The sequence below is a fragment of the Podarcis filfolensis genome (genome assembly GCF_964270895.1).
Source record: "Podarcis filfolensis genome assembly, chromosome: 13".
Classification (NCBI taxonomy): Eukaryota; Metazoa; Chordata; class Lepidosauria; order Squamata; family Lacertidae; genus Podarcis; species Podarcis filfolensis.
The window spans coordinates 9805556-9824958 of NC_139615.1; the positions used below are offsets into that span (position 1 = coordinate 9805556).

General features: G+C 41.4%; 2 protein-coding genes and 1 long non-coding RNA gene across 4 annotated transcripts; all 3 read left to right on the top strand.

Moving 5' to 3' along the window:
- The first annotated feature begins 1030 nt into the window (after positions 1–1030).
- On the top strand, positions 1031–14418 carry LOC310747214. 2 transcript variants are annotated; one of them, XR_014540905.1, is made up of 3 exons: positions 1031–1110; positions 13452–13578; positions 14366–14418. It is a non-coding gene; the product is annotated as an uncharacterized lncRNA (long non-coding RNA). The 2 variants fall into 2 exon arrangements; XR_014540906.1 differs by lacking the exon at positions 1031–1110 and adding an exon at positions 12658–12744.
- Positions 3572–7941, top strand: LOC310748516 (vomeronasal type-2 receptor 26-like; the record flags this gene model as incomplete). The annotated part of the gene is made up of 4 exons (XM_083584347.1): positions 3572–3659; positions 4420–5315; positions 7079–7113; positions 7632–7941. 4 exons carry the CDS (start codon positions 3572–3574, stop codon positions 7939–7941), a joined length of 1329 nt encoding a protein of 442 aa, XP_083440473.1.
- Positions 14419–14448: 30 nt separating the features above from the next.
- On the top strand, positions 14449–15267 carry LOC310748517 (vomeronasal type-2 receptor 26-like; the record flags this gene model as incomplete). Its single annotated transcript, XM_083584348.1, has 1 exon — positions 14449–15267. A coding segment is annotated over one exon (819 nt), but the record flags the coding sequence as incomplete, so codon positions are not given.
- Between the last annotated feature and the right edge of the window lie 4136 nt (positions 15268–19403).

Here is a 19403-nt window from a genome sequence, read left to right on the forward strand (position 1 = left end):
GTTACCTCTCCAAATCCTTCCGCAAATCTCTCTGTCTCTATGACCTTCTCCAATTACCCAGTGGTGTAGAATGGGGGAGGAGGGCAGAAGAGCAGCCCATTGGGAGAGGTCACCACCCAGGGACATCCTGGCAGTCCTCCTCCCCAAGTACCCAGTCCTTCCTTGCATGCATGCCTGCCACCAGTTTTCTATGGGGCCTGGAGCCTGGCCTGGCAACCATCTGTTCTCTGCCCCTTTGCCCCCTTCTCTCCAGCCTCCTCTTCTGCCTCGGAGACTGGATTGCTGTCTGTCACAACCTCTTTCTGCTCACATAACCCTGTTGTCTCTTCTGTTTCCAAAAACCCCTCCTCCCAGTCTGCTCCCTCTTCTGTCACTGACCACTCCTTGTCATCCCACCATCAATCCCTGGTTCTGAGCCTCCTTTCCTTGGGGTGTCCCTTGGGGGTTCCCCAGCTGCTGCTTCCTGCCACTCCTCTACATCCAGCAAGCCCATGACACTATGCTCAGCTCTGCTCTATAAAGTAAGGAAAGGTTCAGTCAGATGTTCTCATCTTGCATTCCTATCTTTGAGAACATGAGTTCCCATTGCTTCTCTTACATGACTTCTCAAATTCTGTCCCTGTCACGGATCATGACAAAGTCAGGTCCCAAGCAAGCAGGTCTAGGGGCTCAACTCTCCTTCATAATATCTTTATGGAAGTCTGTCAAATGCTGAATTGACACAGATTCATGATTTCCACCTCCTCCTGAATGTGCAACTGAAATATGGATGCTCTACATTGTGAACTGAAGTGTTTACCTCCTAGAGGAAAAGGAATTAATTCCATCTTGGAATTAGACTATTGGAATGCTTTATAGACCTTTTAATTCTCTTCCTCTTAGCTCCACTCATTCCTGCAGAGACTCTCATTCAACAACAGTGCTGGGGATGAAATCACATTAAATGAATATGGAGAGTTAGCGGCTGGCTTTGATATTACCAACTTGGTCACTTTCCCAAATAGATCATACATCAGAGTCAAAGTGGGAAGGTTGGATCCTCAGGCCCCTCCGGGCAAAGAGCTCACCATTAATGAGGACAGAATGAAATGGCACAGAGACTTCACTCAGGTATGCGAATAACGTCGCAATCTGTGAAATGCCAAAATTTGTGGTTATCCACAAAATGCATTGTAACAAAAGCAAATCATACGTTATTGATTTTGAAATTCACTATTAAATATGGCTTAAAATAAGTGCTTCATAGTGCTTTAATTGAGAGATACTCTATTTGAAAGAGTGACTTTTCTGTATGTTTCCACCTTCAGCCTCTGAGGCCATGCATGTTGGCCTTCAGTTTTGCTAATGGCACTTTTATTTGTACATAATATTACATTACATGGGATACTGACATTCCCTTTTTATTTATTCCATGCTAATAAGCCAGGGACGTGGGTGGCACAGTGGGTTAAATCACAGAGCCTAGGACTTGCTGATCAGAAGGTTGGCGGTTCGAATCCCCACAACGGGGTAAGCTCCTGTTGCTAGGTCCCAGCTCCTGCCAACCTAGAAGTTCGAAAGCACGTCAAAGTGCAAGTAGATAAATAGGTACCGCTCCGGCGGGAAGGTAAACAGCGTTTCTGTGCACTGCTCTGGTTCGCCAGAAGTGGCTTAGTCATGCTGGCCACATGACCTGGAAGCTGTACACCGGCTCCCTCGGCCAATAAAATGAGATGAGTGCCGCAACCCCGGAGTCGGCCACGACTGCACCTAATGGTCAGGGGTCCCTTTACCTTTACCTAATAACCCATCCAGGAGAAATATTGTCCTTTAAGAAATGCTGTAAGGTCTATCAGTACATAAACAAATGAGCCACAATACCAAATTGAGGAACCTGTGCAGAAGACATCTCCCACTAAGAAGGAACAATGGCTATCAGAGAGTTTCCAGGTGGAAAAATCTAAATTGGAAACAGAACTGTTAGAACCCAAAACTAAGACTTTGTCAAAAATGTATAACTTGCTGCTGAAATGGAATACTCAGGATGAGACGGTTAAATCTGTAATGATTAAGTGGGCACAAGACGTTGGACACAATATTATGTTTGCTGACTGGGAACAGTTGTGGACCACCGGGATTAAATTTACGGCATGTAATGCCTTAAGAGAGAATATTATGAAAATGATATATAGGTGGTACATGACCCCAGTCAAGCTTGCAAAAATCTATCATTTGCCCGATGATAAATGTTGGAAATGTAAGGGAACTGAAGGTACATTCTTTCACCTTTGGTGGGCGTGTCCTAGGATTAAGGCTTTCTGGGAAATGATATATAATGAATTGAAAAAGGTATTTAAATATACCTTCTTGAAGAAACCAGAGGCCTTTCTCTTGGGCATGGCCGGCCAAGTGGTGCCAAAGAAGGACAGAACTTTTTTTATGTATGCTACAACAGCAGCAAGAATACTCATCGCAAAGTATTGGAAGACGCAAGATATACCCGCTCTGGAAGAATGGCAGATGAAACTGATTGACTTGTATGGGATTGGCAGAAATGACTAGCAGAATCCATGACCAGGGAGAAGAGTCGGCAGAAGAAGATTGGAAAAAATTTAAGGACTACTTACAGAAATACTGTAAAATTAAGGAATGTTGAATGATGTTGGATTGAAATTGAGTGGTTTCTAGCTGCAATGATATAAAGGAACATGGGGGGGGAAAAGGTTTGGATAGAAAATAAGGCGATATTATAAGCTGTAATGCTTTAAGTTAAGGATTTGCTGAACAAATAATTTGAAATGGAATACAAGAAGGGGAGGTATGAGGAGGTCAGAGAAATATGTCAGTGAAAAGTTTGTATTATGAACTATATGTCTTTTTTAATCTTTTTGTTTGTTTTTTGTTTGTATAAAAAATTGAAAACCTTAATAAATATCTTATTAAAAAAATGGCTATCAGAGAGTCCAGCATCATCCACCATTCCTGTTTATGAAATCCATGAAACTATTCTCCAGTTAGTGGCACTAGATTGAAGACTACGCTAGCTGTATCACTACTTGGGTTGAGAATGAACATCATGAAATTTTAGTTTGTATGAAGCTAAGTTCAGAGTGCATGCATCTAGGACCAGTTGTAGCAGGTGAGTAGGTCTAAGGTGGGAGTGTTCCCAGACCTCTTGCTTCAAAGGGAATGCAACCCCCCCCCCCAGAACATGTGTGGCATAGGAACCACCCATCCAAAGCATTTCTCTCTCCCCATCCCTTCCATCACTGCCTCCAGACACCAAACCAGCACCTTCACCACCCCCTCTCATTCAAATGGAATGGAAAGGTAGAACTTCACATCATCAGCATACAGATGACACCATGTGCTAGATCCTAGGATGTTATTCCAAAGGATTTCCTATAGATGATAAATACTACAGGAGACAGAATGGGGTCTAACAGGGCACCACAATCCAAAGGTCATTCAATGATTTCATAGTGCTAGTTTCTTGTTGTGACCCTGCAGATAGGAGCAGAACCACTATAATGGGTTACCTTTAATTCCTTGAGCCACCACAAAAGAACACCATGTGAACTCCTTGAAGCAAATGCCATTAGGTGATGACTCCATCAAAAGGCAAAGCCAGGGTGAAATCACACCAAATTTTAACACAGCTGTAAGGTTGGATGGTCCAGGTATGAATACTGAAATAATTCCCCTAAACAATATTAACTGGATAATTCCCCTAAACAATATTAAACTCTTCCTGTCTCTTTGGATAGGTGCCACCCCTCTCTATATGCAATGCCCACTGTCTTCCTGGTTATGGGAAGAAAAAGAAGGAGGGAAAGAAGTTTTGCTGCTATGATTGTGATCCATGTCCAGACGGAATGATCTCAGATGAGAAAGGTTAGAGATGACATCTTCAGATATTACGAAAGCTCTGGGCTCTTGGCAATTTTGTTGAGGATAGGAGGCTTAAATTAATGGAGGTCCTGTTCTAATAGTTTATAGATAACATCAATATATTTTTATCTTTAAAACATCTTGAATATTTTTTATTATATATTAAACCTCCAACCTCTACAAACTTAGGGTGGAATACAAGTGGTGTTTTCCCCTCTAAGAATTAGGTTGTTTGACAAGAGGGTGAAAGTCTCATTAAACTTGCCTTTCTAGGCTCCTAAGATTTCAGCTGTAATTTCTTAATTTGCTGTACAGTTTATGTGGTTCTAAGACAAAGGAGGGGGGCTGTAAGAAAATATGTCCTCCAAGTAGAAAATTCCAGATTGGATTCATGAGGTTTACTTTTGATGCCACTAGGTTAAAAGAATTTGGGTTTGAAGTTCTTAAACCTTTTAAGGTAGAAATCACTATGCTAGATGGATTACTGATTAGGAAATTCTTAAGAATAGGTTTGATTGCTTCAAATTGTCATGCACCGTTTGTTTTCAGATATAGAAACATGTGTCAGTTGCCCAGCAGATCAGTATCCAAACAGCGGCCAGGATCTATGCATTCCTAAGATTCCAAACTTCCTAGCCTTTGATGAAACCTTGGCCATTGTTTCAACTTCCTCTGTGCTTCTATTCTCTCTGATCACAATTTTGGTGCTTGGCATCTTCATTAAGCATCGCAATACAGCCATAGTCAAAGCCAACAACCGAAGCCTCACCTATGGTCTCCTTATCTCCCTCCTCTTGTGTTTCCTCTCTTCTTTGTTGTTTATCGGAAAACCTAATATGGCGACTTGCCTTCTCCGACAAACTGCTTTTGGCATTGTCTTCTCTGTGGCCCTCTCCAGCATCTTAGCCAAAACCATACTGGTGGTTTTGGCATTCATGGCTACCAAACCAGGATCCAATATGAGGAAATGGGTAGGCAAAGAACTGGCTTATTCCATTGTCTTTTCCTGCTCCATTGTTCAAGTAGGAATCTGTGTCCTCTGGCTGGCAATCTCTCCCCCATTCCCAGATGTGGACATGCACTCAATGCCCGAAGAAATCATATTTCTTTGTAATGAAGGGTCAGTCTCCATGTTCTATTGTGTTTTGGGCTACATGGGCTTCCTGGCCGCTATGAGCTTCACGGTGGCCTTCCTAGCCAGGAAGTTGCCTGACACTTTCAACGAAGCCAAGTTCATCACCTTCAGCATGCTGGTCTTCTGCAGTGTTTGGCTCTCCTTCATTCCAACCTACCTGAGCACCAGAGGAAAATACATGGTGGCTGTGGAGGTCTTCTCCATCTTTGCTTCCGGTGCTGGGTTACTGGTTTGCATCTTCACCCCTAAATGCTACATAATTGTGGTGAGGCCTGACCTGAACAACAAAGAGCAGCTAACACAGAGAAAGGTATAAATGACAGTGGAATTTGTGGCTCTGTTGGGTCCTAAAATACATGGACTTGCTAGCTGGTATCGCTTTCTGGGTCCCTGCTCTGGATAAGTGTAGAGTTTGCTTCTTAACTTTTTTGTCTGCCAAAGATTTTCCTAAGGCAATGGGTACAGATTTTTCCTCAGGTTCTACACCCAAAGCCTTTTTCACAAATGAGTAATGCTCTAAAGCAATGGAGGTTTAGGTTCAAAGTTTTCTTCTCCTAGGTGGGCTCCCTTCTTAGGTTTACGAGACCCATCTGCCCCTCATTTCCCTCTACAGCACCTGCAGTAGCCACCTTTTTGAGCACTGTGCCCACTTTTGCTCTCATCTCCTATATCCTGTCTTTGCATGCAGATAAATTCCCTAACTCACTGAGGATTTGAGGCCCATTGGCTGCCCTCACCTAATTTAGGCAGTCAGTTGAATCTGTTTTGTGGAATGTGGCTGCTGTTGCATGCTGACAACGTCTAGGAGCCACAGGTGAGAACTGAGTGCAGGGTGGGGATCTGAGGTAGACAAACTACCTCAGGGGATCTGAGGTAGACAAACTACCCCAGAAGACTTGTTCCCCGCTAGAGTTACTACCCCTCCCAGTGAACACTGCTTTTTTACTGGAAGCCGAATCACAGGACAAAGTGATGCAGTGACTTTTGGAAACTGTGGGATAACTGCTTCTCCCAGGGCATGATGGGAAATATCAACAGTTGCAGGAATGAAGGATCCAGCACCATATATGGACGGAAAAACATCATGAGGGGAAATTGTCACACGCAGGAAAGAATAAGGACTACACTTAAAGTTCCTCACTTGAAAGTTTATAAATTACCTAATACAAATAGAAATCACAAGACTGTAGCCGTTATATAAGAGATTATTATATGTGCATGGAATGCAATGGAAATTATTAACATAGTGAAACACAGAAATAATGAAGAAGAATAAAGCCATCAAATCTAGCACCAAGGGGAAAAGTTTAATTAAATCATATAATTGACATTTGAATAATTGGCATTCATAATTGCATTACTTAGATAAAATTGGTATTATTATATTGAGGTCGCTATTGGAACAATATTGGTAAATCAATAAAAATATATATTTAAAAATTAATAATAGTTATATTTTGGCAGTTCCCCTACTGCTGATGCGCCATAGAATCCAAAAACACTGCACAAGTGATTCTCTCCCCTATCATTACTCAAATTACAATAATCAAACTACCTGACTGAACCGCCAAATGCCACAGTGGGGAAAAAAATCAACAAGCAAGCCTGAAATGATTATAAGCTCCTCTGTGCTCCATAGACAACTAGGCAGGGCTCTGTTACTTATCAGTTATCAGTTTCCCTCTTTCATATCAAACCACTGCATCTTGTTTGGTATCCAAGGCATTCTGTTGTGACAATGTTCAAGCTAACAATAAGGTGGATACCTGTCCTTTAAAGTGCCAAATTGACAGAGTCAGCTGCCACCCAATATGTCTTGTTCAGATCAGGTGGAGGAGAGGAATAATACTGTCGGGAGAAGCAGGGGAGTCCATGCAGATAAGTGTATTTGCCATCAGGATGTTGCTCCTGCTGCTTCTGCTGCTCCCCAATATAGTGTCCCAAGGACAAAGTGCTCAATGCACAACAAATAATCCTGTTCATGTTCCACACGAGTGGTATGAGCCAGGTAACCTGGTCATTGGTGCAATGGCATCTCATATCTATTACATAGTCCCCAAATTATCCTTCAAGAAACACCCTTCCCAGGACTTCATTGATGCCCCACTGTAAGTAACCGTTTATTAATATTATTTTAATTATTCTTATATGCTATACCTGACTAAAAAGAACTTTGATTGATTGGGGGGATAGCTTTAGAACTTTATTTTTTAAATGTGTTGAAAGATTTTATTAAACATCTCTGTGCAGATAGGCTGTGTTCATACTCTCAATGAACAATAAGCTTTTTTGAGTCTAATTGTTTAAAGAGAAATAGAAAAGAGAGTAGGAGAAAGAGAAAAGTGATGGCATAAAAAATAGGAAAGCACATAGCCAAGTAGTATGGTACTGAACTTTTTTGATGATACCCAAATTTTCAAGGTGGTGAAAACAAACACAGATTGCTAAAGATATGAAAAAATATGCAACAGCTTTTTTAATTACACAGTATTCTTAGATTGCCAAATAAGTAAATAAACTTTGCTTGTTTCATCCTCTCTTTATAGGCAGGCAGGTGAATCTCTCCTATCTAGATTCTGTGCACTGTTTAATTTTCCCATCAAACAAAACCTCCCTTCATTTGCAGGGTGTTGACAAAGTTCTACCAGCAAATCCTGGCCTTGGTGTTTGCTGTTGATGAGATCAACAAGAATCCCAGGATGTTGCCCAATGTCTCTCTCGGCTTCCACATCTATGATAGCTATTATGATTCAAAGATGACCTACAGAAACACTCTGGACCTGCTCTTTAAATCACATCACTTTGTTCCCAACTACAGGTGTGGCATCCAGAAAAATGTCATAGGAGTCATTGGGGGACTCAGCTCTGATACCTCCTGGTGCATGGCAAACGTCTTAGGTCTTTTCAAGATTCCACAGGTAGAATATGAGTTTTGAAAAACATACATTTCATGCTTTCCTTTCATTAGGAATCTACTGATTCATAAATATGGAGTGGGGAAATAGACAAAGTAAAAGGGCCGTAATATGTAAATCAACAATGTGTGTAAGAAGATCACTTTGTGTTTAATAGATGTAATAGAAGATTTCTGTAAAGCTGCCAGGTTTGTAAAGGAGGCACCTAGACTGGTTCATATATATCAATCCTGAATGCACTGCACTGGCTTCCTTTGAGCTACTGAATATATGACATTGACACTGGCTTCATAGGCAAAAATAACTGAGAACACATTAACTGAAAATATTCCTCCCCTCAAGATAGTCCTTTCCCAAAGTATGATGTTAATCAACATTGTTCACTTTCAGAGGCTAATTGAAAAAGTGTTTTCCTGGTTTGTTCTGGCATTTGTCACTTCAGAGCCTTATATAGTGGTGTCAGAATTGTGCTATTCTGCTGCATTGTTGCATTTCATTTTAGTTGTTTTAAATAGTGCAGGTACAGTATTTTACTGATATTTTATATGATTTGGTTTATTGTGCTCAGAGATGAATAGTATACACAATCTAATAGAGATCTTCAGGATTTCCCAGGAAATCTTCCTGAGAGAGTTCTTAGTAGATAGAGAATCAATGGCTTCCTACAAACATTGCAAAGGTTACAGATCAAAAGTACATGATCAACAATTTCTATCACTCCACTTACACCTTGGAGTTTTGCTTAATAATCCACTTAGTATATTAACATGAGCCATGATAAATGCTCCCCTATTCTTCTTTTTTTAAAAAAACAATATTTATTAAATTTTCTACTTTAACTATCCAATCAAATAATATTAAATATTCCAAATTATACATATTATTCAACAATCAAACAGTCCAAATATTATGCCAAATTGTAAAAAAAAATTGGAGGTATCTTCGCATGTTCTGAGGTCGGGGTGGTTCTGATCATCTCATACTTCTGCTGCTTTCATAATTTTCATGATAGTTCCCATAAATTATTCTGATGTTAATCCTCATTACATTTCACAACCTCTGAACAAGCGAGATAAAACAAAACAATATATTCTGTGTGGAATTTACATCCCGAGTTCCCTCTGTATGTTCATGATGTCTCTTCACAAAATGATGTTTCCGCCAAGCCAGTCCAAAAATCTTCTCATCTCGGGCAGCAGCCAAGTCAGTCCAGATAAAATCAAAGCAAGGAGAAGAGGAGGTTAAGGGGTGATATGATAGCCATGTTCAAATATATAAAAGGATGTCACATAGAGGAGGGAGAAAGGTTGTTTTCTGCTGCTCCAGAGAAGCGGACACGGAGCAATGGATCCAAACTACAAGAAAGAAGATTCCACCTAAACATTAGGAAGAACTTCCTGACAGTAAGAGCTGTTCGACAGTGGAATTTGCTGCCAAGGAGTGTGGTGGAGTCTCCTTCTTTGGAGGTCTTTAAGCAGAGGCTTGACAACCATATGTCAGGAGTGCTCTGATGGTGTTTCCTGCTTGGCAGGGGGTTGGACTCGATGACCCTTGTGGTCTCTTCCAACTCTATGATTCTATGATTCTAAGGCATCTGCCCAATGCTTTTAAGACCAGCTGTCCTTCAAATGGTTAACCTGTCCAGGGAAGGTTTTGCCGTATAAAACTGGGGATGCAAATATTAAGTAAGATATTAAAAGGCACCTATCCCCCTAAGGCTCCGCATTTAATTTGACAAGCTGATCTACTTTTGGTCATGGCCGCTCGTTTAATTGGAGCTGCATCATTCCGATTCCAATTCTATGCAAATTTCCTAAGTTTTTTTTTTTTTTTTGCGTCTCTCCAGTCATTCTCCAAATCAAAGTTGGGAAACTCTTTATCCTCTTCCAAATATATCTGCAGCCAATCCTTTTTAGCACCTCAGTGGATGAATTAATTAGCAGAGTAGTTTCTCCCCCTTCGCTAAAATCATGTCCAAAACTTAAATTTAACTTAAATTTAGCTTGCTGCTAAATGGAGGTGACTTTGGAGAGTTGCCAAGGAACGTTCCAGGCTTTCCATCCAGCGCCCCCAGCCCCTCCTTCTGAATTTGGGGCCAGGTGTTGGGCAATCTGTGGATGAGCTGCCACTCCCCAGCCTGAGGAGTGTAGGGTGGCTGATTACTCCCATCTCAGCCTCTGATTCCAGAACGTACGGAAGTCGTGGAATTCAGCAATCCTCCATCGCAGCTCGCTGGAAGCTCCTCTCCCAAATGCTCCCCTATTATTGGATACAATCAATATGTACAAGAATGAAGCTGTGATGATGCCATAATAATAATAAATAACAACAGAAAACATGGAGCAAGGTTATCTGTGTTTACCTATATAAGCTGGGGTTGGTGCTGTCTCTAAACTTGGTAAACTTGGGATATAGATTCAATATATATTCAATATTTTAGTTTGTGTGCATGTACGTGTTTATATCTGAATAAATTGGAATATCATGAGTTCTTGTTTCCACTTGGAAATGTTTGGCTTTTGCTTTTTCCAGATTTCATATGGTTCATTTGAACCAGCCATAAATTATGGAACCAAGTTCCCTTCCTTTTACCGCATGGTCCCCAATGAAGACCTTCAGTATCAGGGAATTATCCAGTTACTTCTGCATTTCAGATGGACATGGGTTGGGCTCATCACTCCAGCTAATGAAGCTGGGGAACGTTTCTTACAGACAATTGAGCCAATGCTTTTCAAGAATGGAATCTGTTCAGCATTTACAGAAAGAGTTAAATTCAATATGAATTATAACAGTAACAAACTAAAAATGGCAGAGGACTCAAGGATTTTATTACCAACTTTCACAACCAGCAGAGCCAATGCAGTTCTTGTATACGGAGAAAGTAGATTTATTATATGGTTGTCAGCTGCTTTAAGGATAATGGAGTTTACTCAGCTACTATTTCCTCAAAAGAAGTCACGTGAAGGAGCAGTATGGATCACAGCTAGCCAAATCAATTTCATATTATATAGCCTTCAAAAAAAAATTAATATTAATATACAAATGTTCCATGGTGCTATCTCATTTGCAATTCACTTCAAGGAGATTCACAACTTTAAAGATTTTCTTCTCAGTGTATATCCTCATTGGACAGAGGCAGATGGTTTTATCCAAGATTTCTGGGAAGATGCATTCAGTTGTTCACTTTCAAATTTCACTCTCTCAACATTCAGCGATAACATGTGTACTGGAGAGGAGATGCTGGAGAGCCTCCCTGCACCATATTTTGAAATGAGTATGACTGGCCACAGCTACAGTATTTATAATGCTGTCTATGCTTTGGCACATGCCTTAAATAGCATGCACTTGGCTGGAGCCATCCACAACAGAAGAGGTGCTAAGGGAAAACTGTCTCCTCAGTATGCAGATCCTTGGCAGGTATTGTTCCCTGTTACAAAGCATTCACTGCATTGGTACATTTTTTGAGTAGGCATTTACTTATCAATAAAGAAATAAAAGAATAAAACTTAAGAAATTAAAAAATAAACCTTTAGTAATTTTATCAAAGATGTGAATTAGAATATTTCCTATAATGATACTAAACAGACTTTAGGTGACACAGGCTTTCAGAAGCAACAAACTACAAAAAACTACATGTAACTGAAGCTGTGCCAACCACCTTCTCCACACTGCAAAACCCCTCAATTTTCTATCCACATCCCTCCGCCATTCTCTCTGTCTCTCTTACCTGTCCAGTTACCCAGTGGTGTAAGGTTTGGGGCCCCGGGCACATAAATCTAAGGGAGCACAACCAGGACCCCAAACCCAGGCACTGGCTTTTGCAGGGATCCACATATCCAAGAGAAAACAGAAGAGGAGCCCATCAGGGATCTGCCATTACCTGGACACGTCCTGGAAGGCCCCATCTCCAACTCCTCATCTTTCCCTGTATGCCCACCACCAGGGGTTTCCGGGCCCTGAAGCCTCAATCTTAGGTCCCCAGAAGACACTGGCAACTGTGTGATCACTGTCTGTAGACACTGCTTTTCTCTCTTCTCCTCTTCTGCCTCTGAGTTTGAATTTCAGTCTTCCACAGCCTCTTCCTGCTCCCTTAACCCTGCTACCTCTTCTGTATCTGAAAGCTCTTCCTCCCAGTCGGCTCCCTCTTCTCCCACTGACCACTCCTTGTCATCCCGCCACCAATCCCCTGGCTCTGAGCCTCCATTCCTTGGGGTGTCCCTTTGGGGTTCTCCAGCTGCTGCTTCCTACCACTCCACTGCATCCAAACTCCAACCATGCTCAAATCCACTCTATAAACTATGGAAAGCTCCAGTCCGATGTTCTCATGTTGCATGGCTCTCCGTTGAGAACATAAGCTTCCATCTCTTCTCTTACATGACTTCTCAAATTCCATTCCTTTCTTGGATTTTGACAAAGGCTGGTCTCAAGCAAGCAGGTCTATGGTCTCATCTCTCCATAATATCTTTATGCAAATCTGTTGAATGTTGAATTGGCACTGATTCATGATTTCCTACTCCTCCTGTTTGTGCAACTAAAATATGGATGCTCACCATTGTGAACACTGAAGTGTTTAACTTTGATTCTCTTTCTACTTAGCTCCACTCATTCCTGCAGAGAATCTCATTCAACAACAGTGCTGGGGATGAAATTACATTAAATGAATATGGAGAGTTAGAAGCTGGCTTTGATATTACCAACTTGGTCACTTTCCCAAATAATTCCTATATCAGGGTCAAGGTGGGAAGTTTGGATCCTCAGGCCCCTCCGGGCAAAGAGCTCACCATTAAGGAAGACAGAATCAAATGGCACAGACGCTTCACTAAGGTATGGAAATAATGGCACAGTCCCTGAAAACCCAGAATTTGCAATTATCCACAAAATGGGATGTAACAAAAGCACTTCATACATTATTCATTTTGAAATTCACTAGTACCTGAAACCACTTCAGACTAGTGATGAGTTAGAATAGAGGAGTGTTCCCAGACCTCTTGCTTCAAATAGAATGCAACTCCTCCCAGAACAGGTCAGGCATAGGAACCCAAAGCATTTTTCTCTGAGAACCCAAAGCATTTCTCTCTGAGACAGGATGTGGCCGAACAGGAAACCACAACCCAAAAGTCATGGAATGATTTCCTAGTCTTAGTTGCTTGTAATGAACCAGCAGGTAGGAGCAGAACCACTAGAATGGCTTACCTTTAATTCCTTGTGCCACCACAAAGGAACAGCATGTGAACTCCTTGAAGCAAATGCCATTAAGTGGTGACTCCATCAAAAGGCCAAGCCAGGGGTGAAATCACACCGAATTCTAACACAGCTATAAGGTTGGATGGTCCAGGCATGAATACTGACATCTTCTTAAGTTTGTATGATGCTTAGAACAGCAGCTTTTTACCACAATGTATGTGCCACTTGTGTACCTACGGATCATTTCATGCTGTTAGTCCTCCTATTTACTATTAAATCACCTGATATTGGAAATTTGATAAATTTCTCAAAACAAAATATTAAACTCTTCCTATCTCTTTGCATAGGTGCCACCGCTTTCTCTATGTAATGCCAACTGCCATCCTGGTTACGGGAAGAAAAAGAAGGAGGGGGAGAAGTTTTGCTGCTATGATTGTGATCCATGTCCAGAAGGAATGATTTCAAATGAGAAAGGTTAGAGATGACATCTTAAGATAATGCAGAACCTCTGGGCTCCTGGCAATTTTGTTGACATTGAACTGCTGCAGGAGAGAAGGCTTAAATTAACAGATGTGTTCTTCTCATTGTTTATAGATAACATCAATATATTTTAATCTTTAAAACGTCTTGAAGATTTCTTTTTTAAGTGGAAGCTAATATATTTTACTTCCAACTTCTTCAAAATTAGGGTGGAATAGAAGTGGTGTTTTCTTCTCTAAAAATTAGGTTGTTTGACAATAGGGTGAAACTCTAATCAAACTCACTTTTCTGAGATCCAAAGATTTCAGCTGTAATGCATTTCTCATTTTGTTGTACTGTTTATGTGGCTCTAAGAAAAAGCAGGGAGACAATAAAGAAAAAAAGGACGTTACCCATGTAGAATATTCCAGAATTGATACACAAGTTTTATTTTTGATACACCTAGTACAAAAGCATTTGGTCTTGAAGCTCATACATTCTGACGTAGAAAACACTATGCTAAATGTAATTTATGTAATTTATTTCTCATTTTGTTGTACTGTTTATGTGGCTCTAAGAAAAAGCAGGGAGACAATAAATTAAAAAAAGACGTTACCCATGTAGAAAATTCCAGAATTGATACACAAGTTTTATTTTTGATACATCTAGTACAAAAGCATTTGGTCTTGAAGCTCATACATTCTGACATAGAAAACACTATGCTAAATGGACTAGTGATGTGAAATTGTTAAGAATACTTTTGTTTACTTCAAAATGTCTTGCTTTGTTTGTGTATTTTCAGACATGGAAACATGTGTCAGTTGCCCAGCAGATCAGTATCCAAACAGCGGCCAGCATCTATGCATTCCTAAGATTCCAAACTTCCTAGCCTTTGATGAAACCTTGGCCATTGTTTCAACTTCCTCTGCACTTCTATTCTCTCTGATCACAGTTTTGGTGCTCGGCGTCTTCATTAAGCATCGCAACACAACCATAGTCAAAGCCAACAACCGAAGCCTTACCTATGGTCTCCTTATCTCTCTCCTCTTGTGTTTCCTCTCTTCTTTGTTGTTTCTCGGAAAACCTAATATGGTGACTTGCCTTCTCCGACAAACTGCTTTTGGCATTGTCTTCTCTGTGGCCCTCTCCAGCATCTTAGCCAAAACCATATTGGTGGTTCTGGCATTCATGGCTACCAAACCAGGATCCAATATGAGGAAATGGGTAGGCAAAGAACTGGCTTATTCCATTGTCTTTTCCTGCTCCATTGTTCAAGTAGGAATCTGTGTCCTCTGGCTGGCAACCTCGCCCCCATTCCCAGATGTGGACATGCACTCAATGCCTGAAGAAATCATATTTCTTTGTAATGAAGGGTCAGTCTCCATGTTCTATTGTGTTTTGGGCTACCTGGGCTTCCTGGCCGCTATCAGCTTCACGGTGGCCTTCCTAGCCAGGAAGTTGCCTGACACTTTCAACGAAGCCAAGTTCATCACCTTCAGCATGCTGGTCTTCTGCAGTGTTTGGCTCTCCTTCATTCCAACCTACCTGAGCACCAGAGGAAAATACATGGTGGCTGTGGAGATCTTCTCCATCTTTGCTTCTGGTGCTGGGTTACTGGCTTGCATCTTCACCCCTAAATGCTACATAATTGTGCTGAGGCCTGACCTGAACAACAAAGAGCAGCTAACACAGAGAAAGGTATAAATGACAGTGGGATTTGTGGTTCTGTTGGGTCTGAGAATACATGGGCTTGCTGGCTGGTATCACTTTCTGGGTCCCTGCTCTGGATAAGTGTAGAGTTTGCTTCTTAACTTTTTTGTCTGCCAAAGGTTTTCCTAAGGCAATGGGTACAGATTTTTCCTCAGGTTCTACACCCAAAGCCTTTTTCACAAATGAGTAATGCTCTAAAGCAATGGAGGTTTAGGTTCAAAGTTTTCTTCTCCTAGGTGGGCTCCCTTCTTAGGTTTACGAGACCCATCTGCCCCTCATTTCCCTCTACAGCACCTGCAGTAGCCACCTCTTTAAGCATTGAGCCCACTTTTGCTCTCATCTGCTATATCCTGTCTTTGCATGTAGAGAAATTCCCCAACTCACTGAGGATTTGAGGCCCATTGGCTGCCCTCACCTGGTTTAGGCAGTCAGTTGAATCTGTTTCGTGGAATGTGGCTGCTGTTGCATGCTGACAACGTCTAGGAGCCACAGGCGAGAACTGAGTGCAGGGTGGGGATCTGAGGTAGACAAACTACCATAGAAGGAGCACGACTTGTTCCCCGCTAGAGTTACTACCCCTCCCTAACACTCCATACACCCCTGTCATGTACTACTGTGTATTTAAAGCAAATGGAATCTTAATAGCAAAACTCTCAGCCTTTTTATTTAGAAATGGTTAATTTCAGTGGTTCAATGTTGTACATGTACTGTATGAATGATTGTTAATAAAAAGTCTCTTTTCAATTACTTCGTGTAATCTGCAAATTCATCTTGAAGACAGGGTACAAGAAACAAAAAACATTGTGAAATAGTTAAGGGCTCTACATTCTTTATCTCTCACCTACAAGGCAGCTGAGGAACAGAAGAAGGAGAAGTTTAAAACAGCCATTCCCCCCTTTTTTTTAAAAAAAATAGTTTTAACAAAGAAAAGTAGCAGAGATATGCAACCATATCTGGAGGAAAACACACTGGATATTACTAACACTAATAGGACAAGCCTTTTTTTCTGAATTATACTTCTAACCAGTTTGAAAGAGTGGTGGCAGAGAATATCTCAAATAAGCCAAATGGCTTCAGAAAATACAGATGTGTTGTTTCTAAAGTTGATTCTAAAGTCTAGTTATGCTATTTCTGTTATAATAATTTTTATTAATTTTAAATTACCATTCAATCATAGCCTCATTAAAACAATACCAAATTGTAATACTAATACTAATCACTTAAATACCAAAACAGATAATTTAGCTGCCCCCCATTGCTAGATGATTTCCTTTATTTCTGCATTCCAAAATCTTATTAATTTCTATTATATTCCAGTCAAAATAATAATCCCTTATACAACAACTGCAATGTTAATAACTTCTATTTGTGTTGACACATTAAATTATTTATAGAACTACAAATGAGGCACTCAAACTATATCCTTGTTCTTCCAGTGTGTGGCAGTTATTCTGTCTGTGGTGTCTCTTCCAATCATTGTAAAATGTTGTGCCTATTGTGACGGAAAAGTTGGTTCCACAAGTATTTCTTTTTACTTTTTTCTCCTGCCAGCAAATGCTTAAAGAACAGCAGCCTCTGATTGGCTGTGGTTCCAGGAGGGAGAGTTTGAAAGGAACACACTTCGAGGGAGATGGAGTTAGAGTGTGGTTAAGAAGGGGGTTGAGTTGAGGTGGTTGAGGAGGGAGGCTGGAGAGGCTAGAAGTTAGGGAGAGAGGATAGGAGTGTGGAGGAGGGAGAGTTGGTTCTGGAATAAAACATCCACCTTGAGTGTACTGTGAAGGACTGAGTGTATTGTCCTGCAGGAATAAAAGGACCAAATTTTGCTGGGAGACTGAGGGTGAGGCAGGAGAAGGAGGAGCTGAAATAGATGAGTCTGCTTATGTCTCAAACTAATCTGGAGGGGTGAGACTCTTCTGAGGAAAGAAGAGACTTCCAAATCCCAGTGAAGGAAGGGGGGGTGAGCCCTTAAGACTATTACTGAAAGTACCTCAGGAGCTGCATTTGTTAAAGGGGTGGGTAAATGAAGGAAAGTACTGTTACGAAAAAGGAGCAATGCAGAAGCGAGCTCCAGGTGGCTGGAATGGTAAACAGGAAGCTGATGTTATGAGACCGTACCGTGGGAACCAGGGACGGTCTGTTCAGTGCACTGAGCGCCGGATGTTAGCTCAGAGTGGCACATGACCCTGTACTGGAAGTACATGGGTGGAGTTATTCTCTCTCTGCAGTGGGGATGTGAGGGTACAGACATGTTTTCTCTGTACTGCTGGAACGACAGAAATAAAAGTATGTAAATATATTTCTGTCTGTCTCTTTCCCACCCCCCTGGTGATGGGAGGGGGAGGAATGGTGTGTTCTTCTTCACGTTGGGAAGAATCGCCGATTGGAGACCTCCCTTGATCTTGCCGGGAGGAAGACAGGAGGTCAACAAGAATTCAAGCCGGGCACCTGGAGGGTGGCCAAATTCCTCAGAGCTTCGCTGGCTCTGCTGGCTTGAATTCGACAAGTACCACCTTAGAAAGGAAACAAACTATAAAGTGAATTGAAGTGAACTAGTGTATTCTTATTGAAGTAACCTAAGTTTCTCCACTTGTATTATACTTCCTTGTTCTAAAAATAAATCTTTATTGTTTATTTAAAGAACACCTGCTCGAGACTCCAACTTCTTTTTCTTTTTTTAATATAATTTTTATTAACAAACCAATCAAATCACATTAATTCCAAATTACAGAGCCAAATTTTTAATTTTTTGTTGGGGGTACCCATGCTTCGAGCTCAGAAAGGGATCCAAACATCTCTACTGCTGCTGCTTTAATATTCACAGTTCTGTCCAAATAGTATTCACAGTTCTGTCCAATCTTCTCTTTATTGTTTTCCTCATCTTCTTGTTATCATATAATCCTTTCTTTGTGACCTCTGATAGTCTCCACAAGCGGGTTAAAAACAAACGTTGTTATAGTCCTGTGTAGATTTTCCATTCCTCCAAGAGCCATATTCAAATAGACAGACGCCATTTCATCACTGCGTACAAATCATTCTTAAAGTCTACCCGTTAATCCTTGCAGGCCTCTCACTCTCTCCTCAATCTTCTTAGGGAGTTCTGCCAGGTCAAACTCACAGTCCAATATGATAACAAAGCCATGATCTCCTCCCCCTCGATCGTAAATCCTGCAACCAGGCCTGCTTCCTAGCGAGTCTCTTTTTATAACTGCGTCATTCCAAAGGCCTTTCATTCCTTTCCAGATATTCCACAAACCATGTCTTTGATTAGTAATACATTTCCACACAGTTCTTAATCATCCCACTTATAATCAGTATTTGCAATGATTCTTCTTGGGGGGGGATTGTTATGTAATCATGTAAGATAAAAAAAGAAAAGTTTCCTCCCCCCATTCCGTCCCGTTCCGACATACTGACCCTTTGTTGTGTCTTCTTCTTGATATATTTTCCTGTTGAATCCAGCCCGTCGCTCGACTTCACAGAGGTCCCTTCACATAGCAGTCTCAACTCCCATTCTTCACTCGAAACATGTGCATTTGCTGCTCTCTAATTGTTTATTTTGAGCTGCTGCAACCAGGCGCACTATCGGAGACAGCGTCCGGGAGAGCCGAGAACCCACACAAGGGCTATGCGCCTAGTGCCCTCACCCCCTGCATCTTTCGAACTCAGGGGTGATTTATCGGCACCGCAGGCGAAGGCAGTGTCCCCCCATTCCCTGGGGTAACAAGGGAGGCTGCATACTCCCATATCAGCCTCTTAATTTCCTCGTGTGAGCCGGAGAGATGGTATTGCCGGCCATCTTCCAATGCGCCCCTAGCCGCCGCCCCCCCGAGACTCCAACTTCTTGGTTATCCCCCTCACAAAGATCCCCCTGGTATAGTGAGGTTTTGTTTTTAAGCCTTCGGGTCAAAGGTTGTTCGGTGAGGTGGGGGCAATATATTTAAGAGAGAGCGGACACATGGGCTTGAGTGGTAACTGAGGTGCCAAGTTTGTCGCATCCATCTTTTCCAAGTTGTTGTTGTTCTCCATCATGCTTTGTGTGGATCCGATATCCCATTGGTCTATTGATGCTATAATCCATTGTCCCCACTTCTTGATAAGACAAGGATGCTATTCAGAATTGCTGCCACCAT